The sequence below is a fragment of the Carassius auratus genome, chromosome 10 (assembly GCF_003368295.1).
Source record: "Carassius auratus strain Wakin chromosome 10, ASM336829v1, whole genome shotgun sequence".
Lineage (NCBI taxonomy): Eukaryota > Metazoa > Chordata > Actinopteri > Cypriniformes > Cyprinidae > Carassius > Carassius auratus.
The window spans coordinates 5,135,318-5,162,036 of record NC_039252.1 but is presented as its reverse complement, the minus strand read 5'-3'; the positions used below and the strand labels follow the sequence as shown (position 1 = coordinate 5,162,036).

The 26,719-nt window shown below is 37.1% G+C and overlaps 1 protein-coding gene across 1 annotated transcript; it reads left to right on the top strand.

Annotated features, from left to right (window-relative positions):
- Positions 1-1,857: 1,857 nt before the first annotated feature.
- On the top strand, positions 1,858-26,719 carry LOC113109641 (ceramide glucosyltransferase). Its single transcript, XM_026273337.1, has 9 exons — positions 1,858-2,129; positions 7,240-7,381; positions 16,161-16,263; positions 18,960-19,061; positions 19,192-19,304; positions 19,808-19,986; positions 21,003-21,089; positions 21,395-21,581; positions 23,147-26,719. The coding sequence occupies exons 1-9, from the start codon at positions 2,032-2,034 to the stop codon at positions 23,315-23,317; spliced, it is 1,182 nt and encodes a 393-aa protein (XP_026129122.1). The 5' UTR covers positions 1,858-2,031; the 3' UTR covers positions 23,318-26,719.

The following is a 26,719-nucleotide window of genomic DNA, read 5'->3' as shown; positions in this document are numbered from 1 at the left end:
CTACAAAGGTGTCCCCAGTGCACGCTCCTAGAAGGTGTCCCCCGTGCACGCTCCTAGAAGGTGTCCCCCAGTGCCCGCTCCTAGAAAGGTGTCCCCAGTGCCCGCTCCTAGAAAGGTGTCCCCAGTGCACGCTCCTAGAAGGTGTCCCCCAGTGCCCGCTCCTAGAAGGTGTCCCCCAGTGCCCGCTCCTAGAAGGTGTCCCCCAGTGCCCGCACCTAGAAGGTGTCCCCCTCCTTTCGATTATCCTCGGCTCTGTGTTCCTTCCGGCAGCATAGTGTGGAGTGTGACACACATATATATCATGAATAAATAAGCTTGGTGTATTAATATTCTATTATCAGGACAATATTTGGCTGAGATACAACTATTTGAAAATCTGAGGGTGCAAAAAAAAAGAAGATTTCAGAAAATCACCTCTAAAGTTGTCTAAATGAAGTCCTTAGCAATGCATATTACTAAACAAAAAATATCAGTGTACAGTGTGTGTAATTCATATCATTTAAATTTTATACAGTATTTTATTGTATCTGCTCATTTGCCTTAAATGCTTTGTATGATGGGACATGTTGATATGTTTGCAAGTACAGATTCCTTATTACAAGTCAAGCATTCACTATAATTAATGAAGTACTTAGGAAAGTAACCAAGTCCCTGGGAATCTCCCTGAACTTATAGAAATTAGGTTAAAATTCTGAAATAAATAATAACTCCTGTCAGTCAGATGGTTTGCTGGTTACAAATTGTCAAAAGTTCTCCAAATGTATTTAAATACAAAAAAAAAAAACAACAACAACAACAACAAAGGAGTATGAGAAATAAAGCCATAAGGTTGCAATTGCAGAAATGAACACTTGAATTTAAAAGTCTGTCAAAAGCTGCCAAAAAGTCACATATGATTAGTAAACAACATCAAAGCTGCAATAGTGCTGTGTTTAGAAGACACTGAGAGTGGCTGGTTTCTGTTGTACGGTCAGGGCAGGCCTCTCAGCTGTGGAGGCCCATGACCCCATCCATAATCCATCCTCACACATAAATGCTGATATAAGCTCTCCAAAGTCCATACACAAGAGATCACAGAGATTTTTAAGAGACGATGAGAACAATGATTGACACACAAAGCACTAGTCGCTCCTCTTACACGTTTAAGCTGTACAAAATACATAAATAAAATAGCAAAACTTAAGATATTTCCATACATTACTCAGCTGATTACTTTAAGTGTTTTCAAATTTTTTTCTAAAAATGTATGTTTAAATATGCAAATAAGACATTATCTAATTAGTTATACAGAATTGTTATTGTTATTTAATGTCCAGAACAGAAATCTGAACATTGGACAAAGCTAGGTTCACAGTTCTTGTTTAATTTTAGATTTCGGTGTTTTACAGAGGGGTTTTGGACACACACACACACACATTCTAAAAGCTTCTAAAAATGACTGAAAAACTGGTAAATAGTCTACAGAACAAAATTACTAAACCTTTAAATAATATTAAAATTAAATTAATGAAAACAGAAGATACTAAAATAAAACCAGTCAACAGACAGAAAAAAACTATAAAGACATCACGCTCTTTTTAGAAATAAAATGTTGTCTAAAATCAAGGGAAAATACCTCTCTGTAAATACTTTCAGAATATCGAGAAAAAAAAAATAAGTTTGGTAAAGTGGAGATTTCTGGTTTCGTGGAAGAAAAAGGGGAAAAAACAAGTGCATGTTTTTATTTATTTATTATTATTATTTCCTGTCTTGCCAAAAAATATAAATAAATAAATAAAATGATTTAAATGCTGTAACTGTTCACTTTGGCGCAATCCTTCAGACTCCGCCCACCTCGACATCAGCCACACCCATGAACGCCTCGTCACCTTCTGCTATGCGCTGATTCCAGCAGACCCGCCTGCTCGGTGCAGTCATCTGAGAGTGATAGTGTATGAGAGACAGTGTGTGAGAGAGTGAGTGTGTGTGAGAGAGAGCTCCAGCATTAGGGCCGAACACTGAGGTGTCAGCGCATCCGGACACAGGACAGCCATGGCCCTGCTCGATCTAGCCCTGCAAGGCTTCTCCATCTTCGGCTTCGGCTTGTTCATCGTGCTCTGGCTCATGCACCTCGTGTCCATCATCTACGTGTAAGTGACTGCGGCATCATTGATTGGAAAGAGACCATCAAACGCTTCCTTTATTTTTAGCGACGCTGATCGCTAGCTTGCAGCGTAGACAGTTTCGGGAGCGTTGAAAGAGTGTCGCGGCGCGTTGCGTCGCTGCGTTCAGTGCAGATGGGGTCTGGCTAACAGGGGTTTCCTCTTCGGCTCGTCGCGGTTTAACTGCTAATGCGTAAAAAAAGCATATTTATAACTATCTAAATGTTCATTTCGCTAGCACAGTTGGCGTTGGATACATTCATATTAATAATATGTCAATCATACACAAATTAGCCTCCGGCTAGTCTCACATTAATCTCATTTCTTATCGCTAGCGATGATAGTTAGCATAGCTAACGTACTGCGCACTGTTCCTGTTCATTTATTCGGTACTTTACAAAGTCTAATTGGTTTTTAAATCACTCGGGGGGTTCTTTTCTCAGGGGGCTTTTATTAATTGTCTGTGGTGGGAATCAAAGCTACTTCAATTAGCTTCTCCAGAAACCGGCTTTCAAGGATTCAATTGAATATGTTTATATATTATAATGGTTTTGTTTGGGTAACGTAAGTCTGTCGTTCACCAGCACGTTTGTTTACCTTTGATAAAACCTAGTTTTCACTGAAGTTAACCGATGTTGTTCATGGTTTATAACGTATCACCTCCAATTTATTACCCAGTATCATATTTAATTACCTAGTATCGTATCTATTATATCAGGTTGGCATACATGTTTTAACATCTTCCAGTAATCAGGTTTTTATCTATCTATCTGTCTATACACACACACACACACACACACACACACATATATATGTATATATATGTATGTATGTGTGTGTATATGATAAATTCAGTCAAGTGTGGGTGATCTCCTGACTGGTAGTGTATATCATATGATACTTGGTCTATAGTGAACTGGACATTGTTAACTAGGGAACTGTGGTTTGGGAGTTTCCTCCATCTGCTACAGTGTGTCATGTGAGTTGTCTTGGTTTCTATCACGCTCTGTTTCTACTACAGAAAACACACTTCTGATCAGAGTTAGACTGATCTTCGAGGCTCTGTTTGTTCGTGTCCGTCTTACAGGATTGTTTTGGGGCATTTGCAAACTCCCAAATGATGTGTTGGTATGCATCCGCTAATGCAAAAACGGCCAGGGTTCGGGAGAAGGTCTCCGCGGGTCATGCGACTCATTCAAACAAGCAGACGTCAGCTCCCATTGTACACTCATTATCATACGTTGAGAAATGCTTGTGACGTAAAGTAATATTTTTATTCCCTCTTCTGCTCATGAGCTTTTGTGTTGCCTTTCACTTTTCCCTTTAAACATGCTCCAGGTTTTAAGATGGATAAGTCAGTTCTTAGAACCAAAACCATCCTAGCAAGTCATCAAGCATGTGTTGGAAACTTGACTGAACATCCACTTTTATATAGATTCTGCTCTGAAAAGATGACCGTGACAAGGTTTTTTTATCGGTGTCTACTTTTTTTATGCTTCATTATGGTCTTGCTGTGACCACACAATGGCACGCAGCTGGTGAGACTCTGTGAGTCATTCCTGAGGTCACTCACATCCATCTGTTGTGAAACAGGAATGAAAGCACTGAATGTCATGATCAGGCTGTACCCTGAGGTCAACTGCTTTCTTTGTAACAGATAGCAGTTCACTTGTTGAGCAGCGTTTTGTTGCCCCTCGAGACCTGATGGTATCTTTTTATGAGTCGACAAAGATCCGTTATTAGTATTTTCCTTCATATGTTTAGAATCAAAGGTATTTTAAAGACCTGTTATGCCCCTTTTTACAAAATGTAATATAAGTGTCAGGTGTCCCCAGAATGTGTCTTTGTTTCTGCTTTGCTTGAACGTTTACCATGGTTTTTAGAAGAACTGCTACACCGTGGCTGACGGCGCAGTGGGTGGAAACTTGCAGATTAATGGGAAGTAATATTATAATAGGAATAATCACGAGGAGCAAACCCTTTTTCACACCTGAAACTCCACAGAATGTTAATTAAATGGGAGTCTTTTATATGACGCTTTTGTATATTGTTTATCTGGTTGGGTAGTTCTTCAACGGCAGCGTCAGCAGAGACGTTAAGATGAAGAAATACAGGTTGGGTGATGTAACCGAGATTCTTAGAGTCCCGAGTACACCTAGTTTCAGGAACCAGGTGTGAAGCCTGTCCTGTGGGAACCTCACCTGCCGTGTTTCCTGGTTCCTCAGCTCTGATTGTCACTCTTGTGGTATGTGACGTCTGACCCGGTGTGATAGGATCGGTTTAGTAAAATGTCTTTGTCATCCTTTCCTCTTTGCATAAAGTGGGAAAGTTGCGCATGTCTTCATGGCTTCATCATGAAGGATTGCCACAAAGGGAAAGTACTGGTGTTTCAGAGAGTTTGGCCAGTTTTTTTTAAAACCTGATTTTCACTTATTGGTTCACAACAACCAGATATGAGTCCTTTAGAGGAAGTAGAGGTTCGACTACGTGAGAACATTTGAATGACATTTTGCTGGCATAATGTCCACTGTCTGTTGTAAGTAGTGATGTACAAAGACACATTTTTTACCAAATTGGCTTGGGGAAATCTTTCGCCCTAATGCAAATTACCCTATTATTGTGGACTCCTATTAAAATAACTGGATTTTGTCCAAAAGAAATGTGTCCAAACACAGGGAAATGTGCCAGCAACTTAAATCTCTGGAGTTTGATTTGTCATTGTATCCTCTTGATAACAAGATCTCTTTTCCCTGCATAATTTAGATTTGTTCTTGCCAGTATTACGGCATTTTCACTAACATGACCACAAAAAAATACAAATATACAAAAATATAAAAAATACTTTTTATATCAAACATGCTGATTTTCTTATGACTTTGCAAACATTACGTGCCTCCCACATACAAATCTCATTTTTTGTATCTAGGAAATAATGCATTGTTTTTGAAGTCATGTTTTCGCCTTGGGCCATCCGTGTACCATAAGTAAGCAAAGGGAATTGCATTTCCGATGGTTCATTAGAATTTAGTCATTGCTATTTAAGGAATTTGGTCCTTAGTGGATGTTTTGAGCACGTGGTATGGCGTTGCTTCCCATTGCGCTAATGGTATGAGGCGGCGAGGTGAGGTCGTGTTGCCCCCCATTATTTAACGGACACCTCACATGAACTGATGATGAGCTGCTCCAAGAGCTTTCAGAAATTACCTCCATGACTCATGTGTGGAGCTGAGTAAACATTACACACACAGGAATTGAAGGCCTTTCCTTTACAAACATATTACATGTGATATGTTTTGTATGGCATCAAAAAGGGGCTAGTCAGTTTTTGTATTATTGATGGTAAAAAAAGATGAAATTAATTGGTGGTAAATTATCCTGCACTTATTCACGGTGTTAATAAATTAATTATTAATGACTGTATGAATATATTCACACAAAACAAATGACTTTTCAGGGCAAAATACCATAAATAGGTGTAATGTTTAAAAATAATGTTTTAGTTACGGATTATGCAGTCGCAGCAGTCTAATAGCAAATGTTCCAGTATTTTAATGCACCAAAGTGGAAAATGGATTTGAAAATTCCACATTTGCATATGATTATATATTCACACAGCTCCTGTACTTCTCTTTGTTAAAAATGCAATGATTGTTATTTGTCTGGGATAGTGAAAAGGCAACATAAAGTTAAGAATGCAGTACATTTCTCACTTGAGAAAAATTATTACTAGTTGCATTCAAACAAAACATCAAGTAAGTTACTTTATCAAAAAGCAGATGGCAATTATTCCTAAAAACATATGACCCGATAACCGCATAAGAAGAACATTTTTATTAGCTTTAACAAATATCGGTTAAACCGATTATTGGTCTTTAATTTATGTATAATACAACTTTATGCTTGTAAAATGTTTTGAGACAACCGTGATGTACAGGTGCGGTAATCGTTTGATGCTGATATTTACAATATATGACCAATAAATATAGCTTTATTATGGACTAATAGAAATGACCATTTAACTCTTCTTTCTTAGTGCTCAGTCTTTGCATTAGATAAAGCTTAGATTGTTGTTTGACATTCACAAGAAAGTGGCAACAGTGATGTTTTAGCAGTCTAGATAGACAAACTTATCTCTCGTAATCAAACGCGCTCAGACAGCTAAATCTTTCTTCCAGCTTTTAATGGCTATTGCTGTCTTGGAAGCTTCTGTGCTTGTTCTGTAGAGTGCTGGCAAGTGTGTCAGGAACGACTCCAGACCCTTAAGACAGGAACAGATAGGAAGTGCACAAGTGGAGTTCCCGAGAAGAGCAAGGTGCTAGAATTCCTGATCAAACTGCTCCAATTTACAAATGCCTCTATAAACACTGGCACGCTTAATTCTGCATTACCTGGGCCATTATTAATGTGAACAGTTCTTAGAAATACTTTGAATAGGTTTTTTGAAATAGTTTTGTGACATCAAGAATGCTCTTTACTTCCTGAAACTGAGCCAAAGAGCTTCTCGTAACATAATATCTGAGTTCAGTGGACTTTTAAGAGCTATAAATATAATAAAAGTCACCCACCTGGCCCTATAGACTTTGAGCAATGTGTGACTTCCTTCTTTAGTCAAAGTATGACAAGTGTGTGAAACTGCCGAAAATCTTTAATACTTGGGAAACTAAACCAGTTGGATCACCTGTCTTGTTGCGGGCTATCAGCTGCCAGACAAACTGCAAACAAACAGTTGATCGATGTTTGAAATAATACACCGTCCCACTGCAGGCTTATGTGCTGCAGTCTTCATTTGGTTACTGCAGGTTGCTTGCAAATAGAGTAACTAGGATTTTACTCAATGTGTGCAGCATAGTCCTGGTTCCTGTTGTAGTGTAATTAACTTGAATGTTTTTAACTGCATCCGAGTGTTTCTCGTTGTAAATGATAATAAAAGCAAAAACACTGATTAATAAAATGAGATAAAATACAAAAAGGAGGATATTTGTGAGGATATTTAGTTATTGCTAGTTACTTGCAATAGGTAACTCGTGTTACTTGTAATGTGTTAACCCCATTGAAATGCATAATGTAATCTAAAAACATTCCTTCACTTTCTTTTCAGCCGTCTGCATCTCAACAAGAAGACCACAGAAAAAGTGCCGTACAGCAAACTGGCTGGTGTGTCGCTGCTGAAGCCCCTCAAGGGTGTGGACCCCAATCTCATAACCAATCTGGAGACATTTTTTGAGCTGGACTATCCCAAGGTACCATCCTCTAAAGTCTTTGACCTTGCTGTTGCTCGTGCTGCTGATTCAGGTTGCTGGTTAAAGAAAAGTTGTTATTATTATAAGCATTGCTATTATGTGTTCTCGAAAAACCCTTAAGTACAAAACTTCAGGGCATAACTCATCGAGACCTGTATTTGCAAAGAACAGAAATGATGCCTAAAATTGTGCGACTTTAGGAGAGGTGTGCTATTATTTTCCATGCAATCAAACAGGTGAACAAATTAAAGTGTAGACGTCAAATTTAATTGCTTTTTTTTTAAAACAATAGACAGTAGAGTTAAATATTGTCATTTAAGTTTCATACTTCAGTTGGCTTTTAAAGTGCTCAAGAGTTTGCTGAAGCTTCTTCAGCAAAGTGTGGATTTACTTCACCAATATTACAACCAACAGCAGAGACGCATCATATAAAACATATAATCATCTCTCCCCTATGGTAGTTTACTAACAAAGTGACAGCGCCAACTACTGGCCTGGCGTACGTAATAGTGTTTTTGGCCGTTTTCGCGGATATATGTAAATGGGAATCGTTTTGAAAACGTTGTCGTTAATACATGGAACTTTTCCGGTTTTGACTACACCGTTTTCGTGTTAAAGTAGCCTTAATTGCTAGCTCTTAGCTCTTAAAAGACATAAACATACTGTTGAATTAGATCAAATGTCTTTCATAAGCTGGACTAAAATGCACTGCCCTACTTTATAGGTTACAAATATTTCATAAATGTGGTAAAATACTGTGCTCCGATTCACAACTTTTGCAACTGTGCATGGGTGTACTTGCTTGGTGGCAAATTTGTCACTTCCTGCGTCACATCTGCACTTCTTTTTTTGCTTGTGGCTAGAGTCAGACAGCGTTGCTGGGTTGTTTTAAGAGGCTGAATTATAGCAGACCACCAACATAGAAAGCAGGAGATGATAAAACCAGAAGTACAGCTGCTTTGCTTTTATGTAAATAAAGTTTATGTTCGCAGTTTACAGTATATTCCGATAGGACATTCTTAAGGCACTGACTGGAGAATCTTATCGGCTATTTGAATAGATGTTCAAATTTTCCTGGCAAATGTATCCAAAGCCATCCCAAATATTTGGCCTGAGAATTTTGAAAGGTAAAACTGTACATTCAAGAAACTAAATCTGGATTTTAGCATTTTGGCTTCATTTCAGGATCATTTACCCACAAGTATTCATCTCTGCAATGGCATTTTTATCATATGACAAATTTTCAGTGTTTAAAAGTTTAGGTTCTGTGCAGTTGTGTAATTTTTCGGAAATAAGACTCTTATGCTCACCAAGGCTGGATTTGTTTGAAAAAATATACATTGAAAAACATTGAAATATTATTACAATTAAAAATAGCGGTTTTCCATGTGAAAATATTGTAAAATGTAAATTATTGCTGTGATGAAATCAGAATTTTCAGCATCATTCTCACTTCAGTGTTGGGCGTCACATAATCCTTCTATTAAAGCTGATTTACTGATCAAAAAACAATAAAAACAAAATGAGACTGTACATTCTAAATAGGCTTAATTTTCTTTAAATCAAATTAATAGTCATTTTGGGGGGAAATAAGATCTAGATATGTTCCTCATGAGATTCACCCATCAGGATTTGCTAAAGGTGGCAATTGTGTTCAACACGTAATGAAGAGGTTACAGTAGACATGATGGAAACATGCACGGTGCGTCCCCTGATAATACATACTTATCTTTGTTGCTGAGCACTGCCACCATCTAATTGCAGTGTTTCTAGTTTGCATTGTGACTTAAGCACAAAGCTTTTGATCAAATCACTGATGCTTTTCCAGGTGTGGCTGCTCTGTGAAATAACCCATTTTGCGCTCTGTCGTAAGACATCTGTCAGAGCTCCTAAATTAAAAATGTATAATATTAAATTGCCCTATCAGTAAGGCCCTCCCCTCGAATGCAGTTGAGCCAATGGCAGTTGAGTATCAGTTGCATGGGGAGTGGAACTCGGACATCTTTAGGTTTCAGCGCCATAGAAACATTGGAAGATCTGAAGCTTGCATTGGTTTTATGGGGTTTATGCTTCATAAAATGGAAAACCGATGTGCCTGTGGTACTTGTAACCATGATTCCAGGTATCCTGAGGGGATAGGCAATGGAATTTATTTTATTCTACTTCTAAACCCAAACAAAATGGAGCAAAATGTCCGTAAGCATTCAACTCCAATCCCAATGAAGACAAAAACTTTTGTTTTCTGGTTTTCGTACTCTAATTAAGTATCTTGTGCTTTAGCAAGGTATCTCTGGCTAAAAGTAGCTGGCGTTAAAGTTCTGGGAATGTTTTCTCATTCATTTTGTCAATGCATTAAAAGAATTGTAATAAAAATAAGGGTAAAAAAATTCTAAACCAACTCTGAAGGAAATTGTTCAAATCTTTACGGAGTATTTAAAAAGTACATTGCAAATTATGTAACTTTGTGAGCTTGGTTTTCTGGGTCAGTTTTTAACGTATTTTTATATTGTTCCTTTATTGTATTACAGTAAAAATGCTAGACATTACTATAAATTCTACCATAAATCCTTGCACTTGGATTTCCTGGGTCAGTTTTGGGGGCTTTTTAAAATTTTTATATCAAAATTTTTATCCCAGTGAACATATAGTTTGCTAACTAGCTGACTTAACTAGCTAAACATGGTCTAGCTTACTTGTGCTAGTTTGCAAAAACTCACATGACCCTTCTCATTCTGCTCTCTCATTTCCATTTAAAATGCGACTCCTCTGATTGGTGGATTACACTTTGGGATTATGGGTAGTGTAGTATTTTACAGAAAACTTTGCAAATGAACTACAAAATTATATTTTTATTTATTTTTTGCAATCCGCCTCAAAGAATATGCTTCTGCACAAAAAGTATAAATATAAATCCAGTTCCAGTCATTTTTTTTTTTTGTCAATCAACTTCTGCATTATTTTTACATGAATACTTGCAGCAACCTAAGCGATGATTCATTGTTTCCTGTGATCTTCAGAGTAATCTGTAGACTTTCGCAGTGAGTCACCAGCGAATGAAGGTTGAGGTTTCTGTAGTTCATTCCACCGATCAAAGTTTAATGCAGACTCTAGTATGGATGGAGGCGGATAAACCTCCGCTGCTCTTCCTGTGGGATTCGAGATGACGGGGTGCATTCAGAAGTGAAGCTCTGCAGATGGGACATTCTGCTCCATTTTCTGTCACACAGCTGTTTGAGCAGCACAGATGTTGATTCCTCCTCCAGCTGCTGCTCCTTGTAGGTTTGCAGTCAGAGAAGTGTCTCCCCTCTTTAGGAGCATGCTTTGTGAATTTTCAAGTGAACGGACAGGAGGAGAGGGTTCTTTTATAAAGCCTCTGCTTTGAAGGAATCCGTTCTAATCATCTAGATCTAGAAAATCTCTCTTTTAAATCATTCATCTTAACCAGTCTCCAAACCAAGCATTTCCTGTCTGCACTGAACGTGAAACTACTACGACGCCACACAATCACAACGGACAACTAAATTATTCCTTATCTTTGTTCCTGGAGTTCCAGACAGTCTGTATGTTTCTCAGTGACACGCAATGATTGATTTAGCTGCAACACTCTTAGGAACTTTTCCCCTTATTTTAGCCAAATTAGAATTGGGATGCATCTTATTTTTGGTACCATATTGATTTTCAGACGATATTTATTGATATTGCACAATGTTGGATGTTTGTGCATGCTCATTTCCCCTATTTTTACATTTAGATGATGACAGAAGGAAATCTAACGTAACCTTAACGTGAATCTTTATAAAAACTATTAATATCTGTATTTCACACTGTACATTGTAGTATTTTTAAATACGATTTTTAAACAATTGATTTTAGTTTTGTTTTAATTCAAATTTATTGATACAAAAAAAAAATATTTATAAAATATTAAGTATAGCTGTACCATGAAAAAATTCTTTTGGAAAAAAACTAAATCGCTTGTTAGTATCAAGTGTTATTACTAAAATTAATCTTGTAGGATACCGGCCTTATACATGTAAGCTTTTTGTATTTTTATTTATTGTTTATTAAAGTAGATTTCCGAATAGCTATTTATTTGTAAAGTGAAATATCTCTTCTCGACTACACAAGCCAATCGTGCATCAACATTTTGGGACGAGTTTTCTATGCGGACATTTTTCCCATTTCTTTAATTCAGGCCTATTCGGATCAAAACAAGTGTAAATGCATCTTTAATTTCTCTTAAGAGACATTAAATAGCTTGCCTCTTTTGAGCAGATGGCATAAAGCGTTTGCCATATGCAAGAGGAAGTCTAATTTTCAGCAAGTTTTAGCTTTATTAAAAATGTTTCATGTCCAATTGAATCGTTCCAAGGCTCTCAGATTCAAGTGCATGGGGAATAAAAATGAAAAATAATGAATTGCTTTCAATAGATATGCCAACAGCAAGAGTCTCTTCCGTCACAGCATGTTTATTCCTGACTTAATTTCTGGGTATTGCAGGCGTTCCATTGAAGTGCAATTTGCATATTTATTTTTGACTTCTGTGGATGATGGATTTGTCAAGACACCTACTCTGAGTTTTAGTTCACTGTCGGAACACGTCAGCATCTCTAGGGCAGAAGTTCCTCTTTTACAGCGTGCATTCATTGTTTTATGTCTTTTTAACTGTAGGTCAAGCACCACCATCACTCAGTCTTAACTTTTTTCACTAAAATAACTTAATTCAACTTTTTTTCTCAGTGTAATTGCAAATGCTTAAAAAATATCAAACATCAACAAATAAAATAAAATGATTACTGTTCCACAACTGTTTGTTACAAGTATTTATTATTATCTAATTTTAAGCATTTTCTTGTATCTTAGGCCCACTGAGAATCAGAATAAAACTGTAGATTTATTTATTAATTTAGTAAGTTGGACAGTAAGTTGGATCAGCCATATACAGTTAACCCTTTTGTTAAAAAAATATTTTGGCTGCTTATAGCTTTCAGCTACCAATATGAGTGTATTACTCTTAGTTCAGATGAACATGTATATGTTTGTTCAAGTTTTTGCCTAAGTTGTAAAGGTGGTATCGCAGTGACCAGTCCAAATCAACCTCAAAGTGACTCTGTGGTTTAGAGAGAAAAATGATTTGAATATTAGTACATGTCCCGATCAGCCCAGGCTCCCAGGAATGTTAAATGACGCACAAAACACCGTGGAATGTGATCTGGATTGGGATGTCACGAGGGCCAGATGTTCAGCTGTTAAGAGCTGTCCAGAATGATCACATTCAAAACCTGTCTTCAGTGTTAACTTCACAAAATCACACCCTCAACAATGCTAAATGTACACCTGAAGCCGTCATTTTAACAATGTCTCGGAATGCCGATTTGTCCGGGTGTTAACCTCTGATTAAATCACTTCCGGCTTTCATGCTTATGTGCTGATTAATTCCTTCTGCGTTTACGTTTTAAATAAACACACAGTTGATTTGAGCAGTGGTGTCAGTTTGCATGGCAGTACTCAGAATTACTGTGTCATGGTAGTTGGTTTGTTTGGTCTCTGTGTTCTGTTGAAAGACACACCTAACCCTCAGTACATTGTTGACTTGGTATGTCACTCCCCGTTTGGCATCAGCTGCGCTACAGCTTCCTTCGAAAGCAGGAAGTGATAGTGTTTTTTGGCAATTAGGGTTCCTGGGATAGATGCCCGGACCTCTAAATTAGTAATGCTGGGAGGGACAGCTGCTCTGGGGTTTTGAAAGTGAGTAACACTGATTATAACAGACAGTGGAGGTCAGGAAAAATGACTTTAGGTGACCCGTGCCTTTTATGGTTTACTTTAATAACATTGGTCTTCCGTCTTTTAAATACCACTTTTTTGTTGGTAATAAGACAGAGCTCACCAAAGTATATGAGAGTTATGTGATCGCAGTGTGATCTGATGACCAAACTTTAGTTATGGCAATGTTGTGGCAATCAGAAACTGAAATTTTGTTGCCACAATGCAACGTTGTGACCTTTTTCATTTCATTAATTTTGGCATTGTATAGTGTTGATGTGGATGGATAGTTTTGTGTTAATTATTATTTATTTTTTAGTCTATGGGCGGACATGCATTAGTTTAAACTTGTCCTCATTTGCCCGAACTAATTTAAAGGCCATTTCAACAGAAGTGCACGAGCAGACCAATTAGGTATAATTAATTCAGTTCATTTATTTAGAAAAGCACCAAGATACACACAAATGTAACCCAAAGCCTTCATTGAAATATTAAATATTAAATAATTATATTAGAAGATCAGCAAACACAATAAGACCAAACTTTAGGCGTGTAACCTGTAGTCTGTTCATTGTAACTATGTGACCATATCGGTCAGTAATTGCAACATGGCAAATATTAATGGTCACACCTCTCGCTATTAACAAACCATTAACACTTGACTTTTGCCTAAGTAAACTCCTTATTTGCTGCTTATTAATAGTCAGTTTGGTAGGATTATGGATGTAGAATATGGTCATGCAAAATATGTGCTTTGTAAGTACTAATAAACAGCCAATATGCTACAAATAAATAAAGCAACTAGTTAATAGTGAGAATTAGTCCCTAAACTAAAGTGTTAGAGGGTTCATCACATCCCCATTTTCCACAAGTTGAAATGATTCTTTAGGGTCTTAATGAAAAGTCTAAATTTCTTAATGGTGATGTAAAACTGTCAAAAACAGCTCTATATTCACAGCAAGCCGTTATGGTGCATTTCCCTTTAAATGCTAATGAGCTCTGCTGACCCCGCCCATTTCTTCTGTGGGGTGACTGCAGTTCTCTGAGAGACTCAGTCACATTCCTTGTGAAACTTGCTAACTAGCACATTATTAGTAAAGCCGATTTGCAAAGTTAAAAATAACTTATTCTCACATCTGGAGGTAAAGCTGGATTTATTATCGAGCACTTCTCTCTAGCTGTTTTCGACACACAAATGGAACGAGATCTAAGATGAATGTTGCACTCTTGGATTTCCCCTTGCTTTCTATTTCCCCTCTCCCTGACGCCAGTATTCATCTGAGTCTTATTATTTCTTAACCTCATGTTTAGTCTCCCTCATTTGGGACGGGCTGATCTCAGCGCTCCTGATTTCTAGTGCTGGATGTAGATTGGAGGGGTTGCTCACGGACATGTTTATAAATGATTGAATGAGAGACTCCCAGTCTTTCAGCGCAGCACTATTACCCCGCTCGGGGTTACTGTCGCATACCCACATCTCTGTGAGCACAGAAAAGTCCCTTTGTCCTCCGGCTCCTGTGTCCCGGGCCATAGCCATGGCAGCATGGTGGCTGGAGGGGGACGTCTGTCTCTTGTCAGAGCGCAGGCCTGTTCTTTCTCACTCTGGTCCTGGTGCGACTACAAGCCTCAGACCGTCTTCCCTGAAAGCTTTTGTTTATGTGGCCTGCCACGCTTTCTTTGTCGAGAGCTAGACGTTCAGTGCTGTCTGCTCAGATCAATAGAAATCCTGACGCTTTATAGGGGACATATTCAGCTCCGTGATACATGTTTTATTTCTTCAGTTATATTTTTGGCAGATGCTGTTTGCACCCCAGGTGTCTGTTACTATTTTGGGTGTTTCATTAGTCTATTCTTTTTAGATTATGGACTAAATAGTGAGCGTATGGGAAAGTTGTGCCACTTATTTTTTTTATGAATTTGTCCTCTGGTTGAGGAGAAATTATGAAATGAGAATGAAGCATCTGTAATTAATGGCTTAAAAGTATTAGTTATACCAATATTTTTATATAAATGTTGCTATTTAATGTCACTTATTTTATATGTTCAAGAGTCACACCATATGACGTTTTTAAGACCGCCTGAAGTAACCATGTCAATTTATCTCATACCTCTAGAGATTTTGATCAGTTTTTGACACACGGTCTCTACACGTGCATCACATGATTGATTTAGAGGACGAAAGTTTCTCACATTCTTTTCATGTTTTAACTGCTTCACGGCATGTTTTTCTTTAAAAAAAAAAACTAATCTTCAAACCACTTATCAGTTTTTCATTTCATAAAGAGTTTGTTTTTAATGAGCCTTTTTATTGTTAATGGCAAGATAGTTGATGTCATACCTCAAAAATATCTGAATTAAAAAATATTCATATTCATTAACACTTTCATCATATAAAAGGTTTATTTAAGTTGTATGTGCAATGAGAAGCATTTGTGTCATCTGGTGAAATATGTGAACAATGTACAGTGTAAATATTATATTATTATTAAATAAAATGTATCATAATATTGTTGTGTGTGTGTGTGTGTGTGTAATATATATATATATATATATATATATATATAATTTATTTATTTTTATTTATTTTTTTGCTGCACATTACTTGCATTATTGACTGCACTGAAAGCACCTGCCATGAAGAAAAATGACTTTGACATGAAGAAAAAACCTGTATTTAGCACCTAGTATTGCATTACCTAATATCGTCTAGAAGATTAAAGGGACAAAACACACATTACCCCTCTTTTCCCACATTCTTCCCTACTAATTGAACCCTGACATGACAAAACTTACAAAACAACAAAAAAAGATGTGTTCTGATTGGCCAACCTCTTTGCTCTGTGTGTACTGATGCCATTATTTGGCCGGTTTGATCTCCTCACCGCAGTATTGAGCTTGTGCTGCTCTGTGGGTTACTGAATAGCATCTTGGAAACAGCGTTTCTGAACTGTGTTTCTCTATGTGTGCCATAATAACTCGAGTTGCTCAAAATTGTTTCTGCCTTTTCCCACAGTTTGAAATTCTGCTGTGCGTCCAAGACCATGACGATCCAGCCATTGATGTTTGCAAAAAGCTGTTGGGCAAATATCCGAATGTTGACGCCAGGTTATTCATAGGTAAGCATTTGATGATCATCTCACTCTCTCCATGTCAAATGGAGCCAGTAATACAGAAAGCTCAGGCAGTGTTGCGCTGAGGAGCATCTCTCGTCCCTCGTGGCTTCCGCTGTCTTTGACAGTTTTGTTAGTCGTGTGCAGGGAAATGGCAGGGTCTCTGAAGAGCCGCTCGTGCGCCACAACTCCGCTGTGTATATGCACATGTAGCTCTTGGAGTGGATATTGATTCTTGCTCAGTAGGAACAGCTGGTGACTGGAGCGGGTGTCTCTCTGGGGTCCTGTTATCCGTCCTAGAGATGTCATCCGCTGCTTTGTTTTAAGCTGAAGCCATGTTAGAAAACATGTAACGTCTGCGAGTTTGTGTTGCTTTAAACATCTCTGACATCTAAACATCTCTGTGCTTGGTGAACTGCATTAGTGCTCTCAGAGGCCCTGCGTCATATGATCTTCAGCAGTTCAGTCCACAAATAAACCTCACATCCATAAGAGCATTTAAAGAGAAGCTGCCTTATTGATAGATGATGCTAGACCGGTTACTATTAATGTAATTGTTTGATCATTCTAATCTTGCTTTTTTTAATTTTTTTTTATTATTATGATTATATTTTTAAATTTGACTTCTATCAATGTGCATTGTAACGTAAAGTCAGATTCTTTAATCAAATATACTGCATTAATCTAAAATATAATCTTCATTTTTATTATTATTATTATTATTATTAATTATTATAATTTTTATTATCTTGAAATATGACTTCTATCAATGTGCATTATAATTTCAAATCAAAACAATAATACTACTATGACTTCTGCCAATGTGTATTTTGAATTTCCAGTCATATTTTTTTTATTGCAATTTGACGTGGATCGGTATAATCATAATTCAGGTTCACGTTTGCATATTTTCCTTTTTGGCTAATATGATTGTTATTTCATTAACTAAAAATATTAAAATTGTTTTTGTTCATTGAAATAAGTAGAAGTAATAGTTTGCATTTAACCAAGTACATTGTATGTATTTCTAACTGCGTATGAAAAGTAATTCTAGTTAATCACTCTTGGCAATGTTGTTGATTTCGCAGAATGTTCTAGGCCTCAGAAAGAGGAAAAGAAACTAGTAGTCGGCGATGCTTATTAAGGCCATTTTCATAAAAGGCAAGATGTATATGATTGATATCGCTCATTTGCATTTGAGACCTGACTTCAGCTCTGAACACACAGTGTTTTTGTTCTGAAGTAGTTTATAAGAAGTATCTTCATCTTTGACTTCTCCTTTCTCTCGCTCTAGCATCTTTGATCCAAGTTTTACTTCCTCTTTTGTTTAGAGGCTCACTTGAATACTTCGACTTAGACTTTCACAGGTTTTTTATTCAACTCAGATACTTGGTATTAGGGCTGCACGATGTGTCGTTTAAGCATCGATATCGCGATGTACGAATCCGCGATTGTCACATTGCAGGATGTGCGATGTAGGCTGTCGTAGTTGATCCGTTATTCATTAACTGTACGGGCAGCTGCACCTTTCCGAATATGATTCGCGGATTAATTGAACAGCATTTTTTAACATAGTTAATGCACTGTGAAGTAACATTACCAAACAATGAACAGCTGAGTTTTTATAAACTAAGATAAACAAAGATTAAAAAATATAGTAACAAAAGTATTGCTCATGGTAAGTTCATGTTAGTTTGTTAAAATTCAAACCATATCCTAAAGTTACAAACAAATAATTTACTCCAATTTAAATAATACTCTGTTTAAATCATTTAAAATGAGAATGTAAGTGTGCTCACGCCATTTTTGTTTGTAAGAAAAAATTAGATTAGATTTCATATCGCAATATATATCGCAGAAAAATAAAATGTCGCAATGTCCTTTTTTCCCAATATCGTGCAGCCCTACTTGGTATTTTTATCCACTTTGTATTTTTAATAGTTTGAATACCTTTTTGGATACAGTGCTCATTTTTATTAATATTAGATGGGCACAATCCATCATAAATGGATTGCTTTTAAAACTATATTAACTGGGGATTTTCTATATTTGCAGCTGGTTATGATACTTCCAAGTTATTTTTTGTAGTTTCATTTTTCAATATTTTTCTTAATACATTTGCATATTAAACCAACTCCACCGTCTGGCTTGAATTTGGATTCTGCATCAAATAATAAGGTTGGAAATGTTGCCTTGGCAATTATCTGAAATATAATATGCTGAAGTACTAAACATAACTAGTAAAAATGACAATCACATACAACTGAAAATATCACATCTATTTCAAAATATGAATAACTAATTTAATAGTATATGAGTAATTTGGCTTCTGATTTGTAGATGAGAACATGGCAGAACTGATCTAGACCTGGGATGGGGGTTTTATTAAAAATTGCATAGAAATAATCATAATTTTATTACTATTGTGGACTGGATATCAGTCAGCTTCCATAGAATGAAGTCTCCATTATAAGACAAAAAAAAGAGAGATATTTTTATATTTCAGATGTTTTCTAATATGCTTTAAAATCCGGAAATATTATTATTCATGTCATTCTACCCTGGAGACCTCTGTAACTGACAAAACATTAACACAATTAAATTTCTTTCAAAATGGACGGATTTTATGATGCTACAATGCAATCATTTACAGCCCTAATGGTAGTTGCTGACATTTTTTTTTCCTCTTTATCTTGTTCTAGGGGGTAAGAAAGTTGGCATCAATCCAAAAATAAATAACCTCATGCCAGCTTATGAAGGGGCAAGGTACGAACTCGTCTGGATCTGTGACAGCGGCATTCGAGGTGAGCTTGACCTCATTATCATCCAAAACTGAGCGTTTCAAACAGACTATCAAACCTCAGTGTTTCAGTGAATACCGTAGTTTATTATTGCTTTCTTCTTGTGAAATTGACTGTGATCTTCTATCTACAGTGAAGCCAGACACTCTCACTGATATGGCTAATCAGATGACGGAGAAGGTGGGATTGGTTCACGGTCTTCCTTACGTGGCAGACAGACAAGGATTTGCCGCCACGTTGGAGCAGGTCAGCAGCCTTCACTAGTGACCTTCTGAATTCTGTGTCGGGACAGTGTTGGTCGTCCTGATTTGGCTCTAGAAAGCTTGTGAACACTTCATTGCTATCATGTATCAGAAGAAGTGCTGTTGTTTCCCGTCACACTGCAATAAGACTGATAAGTTGTGGTTTTGTTGCTAGTGGACACTTGAAATGGGACACCATATGTTGTAGTTCCTCTGAACTTTAAAGCTCTTTTGCCAAATCAGTATGAAATTAAAATTCATTAACAGCTGACAATATTGATTTATTTATGATGTTTTTGTAAGCTCGAAGTAAAACCTAATCACTCAAGGTCTCTCAATCAAATAAAGTTGTGACGGATGAGTTATAGACGTTACAAAAACAGACTAAGAATGTTAAATTGACCGCTCTGCTAATAAATAATCACATGTAATGCGATTGTTAATGCGTCAGATCTTCCGAGATTAATTGTGTGGAGTATAAACACTGTCCTACATGGCGTCCTGCAGGTTTATTTTGGAACCTCACATCCTCGTTCCTACATCTCGGCCAATGTCACGGGAATCAAGTGTGTCACGGGGATGTCGTGTCTCATGAGGAAGGAGATCCTGGACCAAGCGGGGGGGCTGATTGCGTTTGCTCAGTACATCGCTGAAGATTACTTCATGGCCAAGGCCATCGCAGACAGGTTTGAAAATGGCTTTTTGGGTTACTTTTTTTTTCATTGTCTTTAAAAGAAAGAAATAAACTGTAATTCTGTTCTTCACTCAGCCTCATGAAGATCAAAAATCAAGACTTTCTTTCTTCTGTGAAACGAAAGGAGATGTTTAGCAGAATGTTCACGCTGCTCTTTTCCACACAATGAAAGTGAAGGCAATCAAGCTGCAGCGATTAGTGTTTTGATATCACTGATACACTATGACAGCTTTTGTTAATATTTTGTATTTTATTTTATCATTTGAAGTTTTAACAATTTTAGTCATTTTTAGTTTTTTAATGCCTATAGTTTGTATTAATATTATTTATGATATTTAGGCTATTTTATTTTAGCGCTTCACCTAAACTAAACAACATTTAAAAATGATGCTTATATATATATATATATATATATATATATATATATATATATATATATATATATATATTCTTTAATTTAATAATAATTTATTTATATATATATTTTTTTTTGCTTTAACATTTATTTTTTTCAAATAACATTTTTTATGGTTTTAGTCTTCGTTTAATTATAACAACACTGCCAACAGTTTCAAAAACATAATAAATGTGTCATAAAAGTGGTCTATACAAATTGTGCGTTATATTCAAGGTATTCAATAGCTTTGTGTGACTAACGCAAATTTTTTTTTATTTCAGCTAATCGTGTGAAATCTAATTAGCTTCCGTGTATATTCAGTTATAAGACTTAAAGGTTTTTAATGAATAGCTTTTTCGGTTTTGATCTTTTCCTTATCGAATCATTTGAAGTCATAGATTAGCATTTAGTATGTCGTTCATTTATTTGTATGCACAAATTTAATATGTCTGGTTTCCGTATGCTTTTATTGTGTGGAGAAGATCATCTCAAGGTCATATGGGTCATTTGTTTTGAATGAGAATATTCCTGTAACGTGTGTTCAGAATCGTTTCTCTCAGACTCAGATGTCCTTTATTTGCCAGTGTAGTGATGTGGTGCTTCTCTTGCAGGGGATGGAAATTTTCCATGGCAACGCAGGTAGCCATGCAGAATTCTGGCTCGTACTCCATTGCACAATTCCAGTCTCGCATGATCAGGTACGCCGGTTGTTCAATCAGCTTTTTATGTCTGCTAGCGAAACCAATCTGTTGTCCTGATGGGGCCACCTCTGGCGCAGTGAAGGGACTGGGTTATTTTTGTTGCTGTTCGCAATTTTCTGATAGCGTTGCTGATGGATTCATGTCTTTTTAAATCGCATCGTAATACAGAGCATATCTTGAATCGATTTTGCTATCTAACTATAACACATGATGTTGTTTTTGTGGCTTAAGATGGTACTAGTTCCCATTTTGTGGTGCAAAAAAACAGCTGCGCTCATCTCATTTTCATCTGCTCTTGCTAGATGGGCCAAACTGAGAATCAACATGCTGCCGGCCACCGTCATCGAGCCCATCTCTGAGTGCTTTGTGGCCAGTCTTATCATCGGCTGGGCCGCCCACCATGTGTTTCGCTGGGACATCATGGTGTTTTTCCTGTGCCATTGCCTGGCCTGGTTCATTTCGGATTACATCCAGCTGAGAGGAGTACAGGTGAGAGTAAAATTCACACTTTATTTAAAGGTCTAATTCTCACTATTAACAAGGCATTAACTGTGGATTTTGATTCTGAGGGTGCTTCCACACCTGTAGAATGATTGCTTTGTTTCCGAAACGGGTATTAAAATTATTACAATGTTGCTTTTTATGTTTGGTGTGGTTCGGTTTCACACGGCAACTTTTCTAAACGGACCAAAATTGTTAATACAAGTCACGTGCGAGGAAACTGTTCTCTCATTGGTCAAAGTTCCACGGTTTATTTTACAGACTTCCGCTCATAGCTGTCATCCGTCAAGATGGGACGACAACAGCGTTGAGGGCGTATTGTTGATTTATTCAATTTTTTTGTATAGCTGTCGTTATATTAATTTATCATTTTGTACAGGAGTCCAGGATTTGGCGGGAAAATGTTAAAATGCACCTACTATGAAGAGCAATAAGACGGCATTATTAAATGAAAAGGCGTACTTTGATTTTAAATGGAGAATATGTGCTCACCCACAGAAATCGTCTACTGTTTTTCATGGAACTTATGAAATTACCCAGGATACATTGTGATATAGCCTGGTTCATTGGTCTGATTTGACTGCTTTCTCACTACAACTGAACCGCTCCAGAGTTCGTTTTATTAATCGAGCCAAGACCACCTCATTCAGGCGATCTCGGACAGATTGTTTTGGCGCGGATCCAAGCGTGATTGAAATCCAATCCCAACCTCATTCTACTCCGATATAAAACATTTCTTGTTTGGCATCCAATCAACTTAAAATGGTTTACATTTTCAACTCTTTCAAACAAAAGTTAACCAGAGTTCTTCAACGTAGGCCTGCACGATAAAGCGAATCGAAATCGCGATTAGGCAGAAGCTGTGTTTGTCATGCGTATCTTTCAGTGAAGCACGATTTACTGATCAGTAGTAAATCTCCATCCGAAGGCCAGACTCTCGACTGACGTTATGAATTGAGTTTGGAGGAAAAACATGTTATTACCGTATTTTCCGGACTATAAGTCGGACTTTTTCTCATAGTTTGGCCGGTCCTACGACTTATAGTCAGCTGCGACTTATTTATCAAAATTAATTTGACATGAACCAAGAGAAATAAACCAAGAGAAAACATTACCATCTCCAGCAGCCAGAGGGCGCTCTATGCTGCTCATTGCTCCTGTAGTCTACACTGAAGACATAGAGCGCCCTCTCGTGGCTGTAGACGGTAATGTTTTCTCTTGGTTCTAAATAAATGCGACTTATAGTCCAGTGCGACTTATATGTTTTTTATTTCCTCATCATGACGTATGAGCTGATGCGACTTATACTTGGTGCGACTTATCGTCCGAAAAATACAGTACATGTGGTGTTTTCACATGCTTTCAGATGGAGCAGCATTTACTACACAGAGCCGTAGTTCACCGAGAAGCTACGCAAACAGCTTTCATTATCACAAACGATTTCTTCAATTTTCATAATCGCATTTGCTTAATCATGCATCCCTACATAGCCATTTTATATTGAACTGCAACATTTGCCAGTTCTTCATATAATTCTCCTTTTTTCCTCAAAGGGCGGCCCTCCATCCTTCTCCAAGCTGGACTACGCAGTTGCTTGGTTCATCAGGGAGTCCATGACAATTCAGATTTTCCTGTCCGCTCTTTGGGACCCCACCATCAGCTGGAGAGCGGGACGTTACCGATTGCGTTGTGGAGGTACGGCAGAGGAAATCCTGGATGTTTAAACGGCACCGTGTGCCTGGGACTATGCACTGGTGTGAACATGGACACAGAACTGAGAAGATGTGGACGCAGGTGGACAAACGAACTGCAACTTTTTTTTCGTTTTGGGTTTTATTCCAACTTCTGATAGTTTTTAACCTGCGACTTATATCGATTATTTATGTCCTTGGTGCTTTTTTTGTTTTCCTGTGCGGTCTCTTGACAATTGAGACCTCGTTCTAGATGAGCCAAAAGTTATGAAGAAGAGACCTTGTGTGGAAACTATGTCTGGTGAGGAGGCGGCACTTCAGCGGGCATCAGTAGCCCTGATTAAAAACCAGTTTAAATGTAACTCTTTTATTTTTAAAGGTCCCTGCAACATGTTTAGTGGTGGTTGAAGAACTCTGTATTTTGTGACATATCCATTTTATAATGAGTTGGATTTACAGTTTTTAACGATAATAGTTGGGTAAAGAATGACTGAAGCCTGTTAAAATGGCACTGGCGCATGAATGGATCACTTGCTTATCACAGTGTTGCTCTCAACATACAGCACTCTTGCCATATTTGATAAATTTTTGGACTTTTGGATGCTCGAAACGGATCCACTCAGGTCCATTTTATGTTTACTGGACAGAGCAATATCTTCGGTAGAGGTTATACATTGGGAATTGTGGCATACTGTTGACGACTCTTGTACAGTCTTTGCAGTATTCGAGCACGAGGTTTACTCCTTAACATGCTATCTGCAGATTTAATCGCATATCTTATGAAATTTAGTGCCATTTGAAGAGCAAGCGGTTTTGTTGTTATAAATTGGACATCTTTGACGCTTTTCTTCAAGGTCTTTATCTTCCCGTGCTTCGTTTCTCCGCAGTAGTTGCTCTCGTACCAGGATCAGGGTTTGCTCAAACACATTTCCTGCCCTGCTGCTGTTTGTTTGAGAAGCTGTCAGTATTTTCTTGACGTTTGACTGGATATAAATTGTCCAAACATTTCATCCGATGCCATTTCAGTTAGCCCTTAAACCAAATTCTCTTGATGTCAAGAGTTTGAGAAGTTAAAGTGTACTCATTTTTTTTTGAGTTGAAACAATTTGGCAGGAGTGGGTGTGTGTTCAATTTTATAGAAACATTTGATGCATTTCAAAATATGACAGTCACACTCTACTTGTCTCCATTAACATAAATATTCTTACAGTCAAACAGTGTTCACGAAACAATTGACATTCTTCTCCACCCCCCCCCCCCCTTTTTTTTTACACGATTGTATCTTAAGGAACTGCTTGTTTTTTGTTTCGTACTGCCAGCACTTTGTTGTTAAACTGCTCTTTCTGCATTTTCCTCATTTCTTGACTCTTGTGGCGATGCGTTCATAAATCATGCCGCTGATGGAGAAGAACCCATGCCAGCACTGGCAGTATTGTTTAACAGATAATCTACTCATTCTCACCTGGAACTGTTCAGGCCTTGGTTGTTATTTTCAAACCATAATAATAATAATAATATATGATTCTGAAAAAAAAACCCTGTTGGCTTGAGCCGTGTGCATGAGTCTTCATATTCCATCAGCTGCCATTTAGGAAGTACTAAACACTGTTTTAGCCCAGTGCCAACCCTCCATTGTTTGTGTGTTTGTTCTGGTGTTGGTTTATTATTTCTAATTTGAATACACCTGATTTTGTTCTGCTGAACGCTTTGGGCTGACTATTGGAAATAAACTGTGTTTTGTGCATGAGGCCACGGAATGAATGCCATTTGTTCATAACATGGCAATTGAAGTATTAACAGTTGGGGATCAATCAATTAGCAATAATCAAAGGCATTATTAGTTTTACTCTTTTCAGGCTGTGAAACAAAAGCAAGCTTCCAAACCCATTTCTGTGTCCATTTGTGGTATAATATACATTTCAGATTTTGTTGACCGTTACACATTGATCATACCTCAGTGGGCCTCATTCATGAAACACGAACAGAGTTTTTGTGAAATCATTCAAAAAAAAAAAAAAAAAACATTCTTACAGAATTAATTTGTGAAACCATTTCATTTAATAATTGGTAAATCTGTAAATTGGAATTTTTTGTTTTTACAAATTATTCAATTGAAGGCAACAATTATTCATTGTTGTGTCAGTTTATGCAAACATTATTCCAACAATTCTTTAGTAAACTTGCATTGAATTTAATAATTTAATAAATTCTTGCATAATATAGATTGAATAATTAGTTAAAGCCATTCTTGCGTAAGTGATCGCGTTGAATTCTGTGCTACAATTACATAATAATGGTTTCGCGTTAAGTTATTCCTTAAGAATGCTTTCATGAATGACTCAGAAATTCATTCTGCTTTTGAATAAGGTCAGATGTGATGTAGTTCTGCACCACTGATAAAACTGAATGTACCTTCGCTTGAACATGTGACTAACGTTTTTCATCGTCTTATCGGTAACGTCTGAAACACCACGGTAGAAACTTTAGGGAATGGGAAAGCTGGCATTTTCTGCACCTGTTGCTCTCTTTGACTTTCAGCCGTATCTGCTTATGATATATTTAAATATATGTGAAATATTGTGTCAAAAAGAAACTTCACCTCATTTACGAAAAGTCTGCGATGCACTGTAAATTTCCCGTTTAGACTTTTCCCCATCTTCGTGTGGCTGTGAGAGAATGCTGCTGGATGCGTGTTTGCAGAAATATTGCCTTTGTTTTTTTTTTTGTTTTTTTTAAGTCAATTCTGAAAGGATTGTATTATCGTAACGTTTTGTGGGGAACTGGACTTTTTTTTTCGTAAGTGTACAGTTGTATGTTTGTCGCATTTACATGTTTTGTGAAGGACTGGTGACCCGTATGAGAAAATGTGCGTTAACAAGTAATACAGAAAGGTTGAGAGACAATTTGGTAGTGAGCTTCATAGATGGTCCAAAATATCTCGAGACAAAGCCAGTTTGAGTTAAGTGTCATGTGCTATTACTTTACTGTTTATCTTTCTTTACTACAGCCATGAACTTAAAGCGACAGAGAGAAACTACTACAACATGTTTACCATACGGTCATCAGTCAGCGTAGGAAAAAAAAAAAAAGTCTAGTTGTGATCCACCGCTTTTATTTTATGTGCTGTAAAGTTGACAAAAAGTATGAAAAATACTACATTTGTTTTAAAAGAATATGTACAGTTTATTTATAAAGTTTGGTTGAAATCCATTAAATACACTGCTTCCTAAGGCTTAATTTATCAAGTTGTACATTTATATTTGTTAAAGAGATTAGTTAGTTTTTTCTGCAGTGTAAAAGTATGGTTGGACAGACTTTGGCTTTTGAACTTTTGTGTTATTTTGTAGATGTTGTGTACTGTACTCTCGAAGCTGAATGCGTAATCCACAGCTGGAAACTGTGTCATTACAGATAAATTAAAGCTTTATCAAGCAA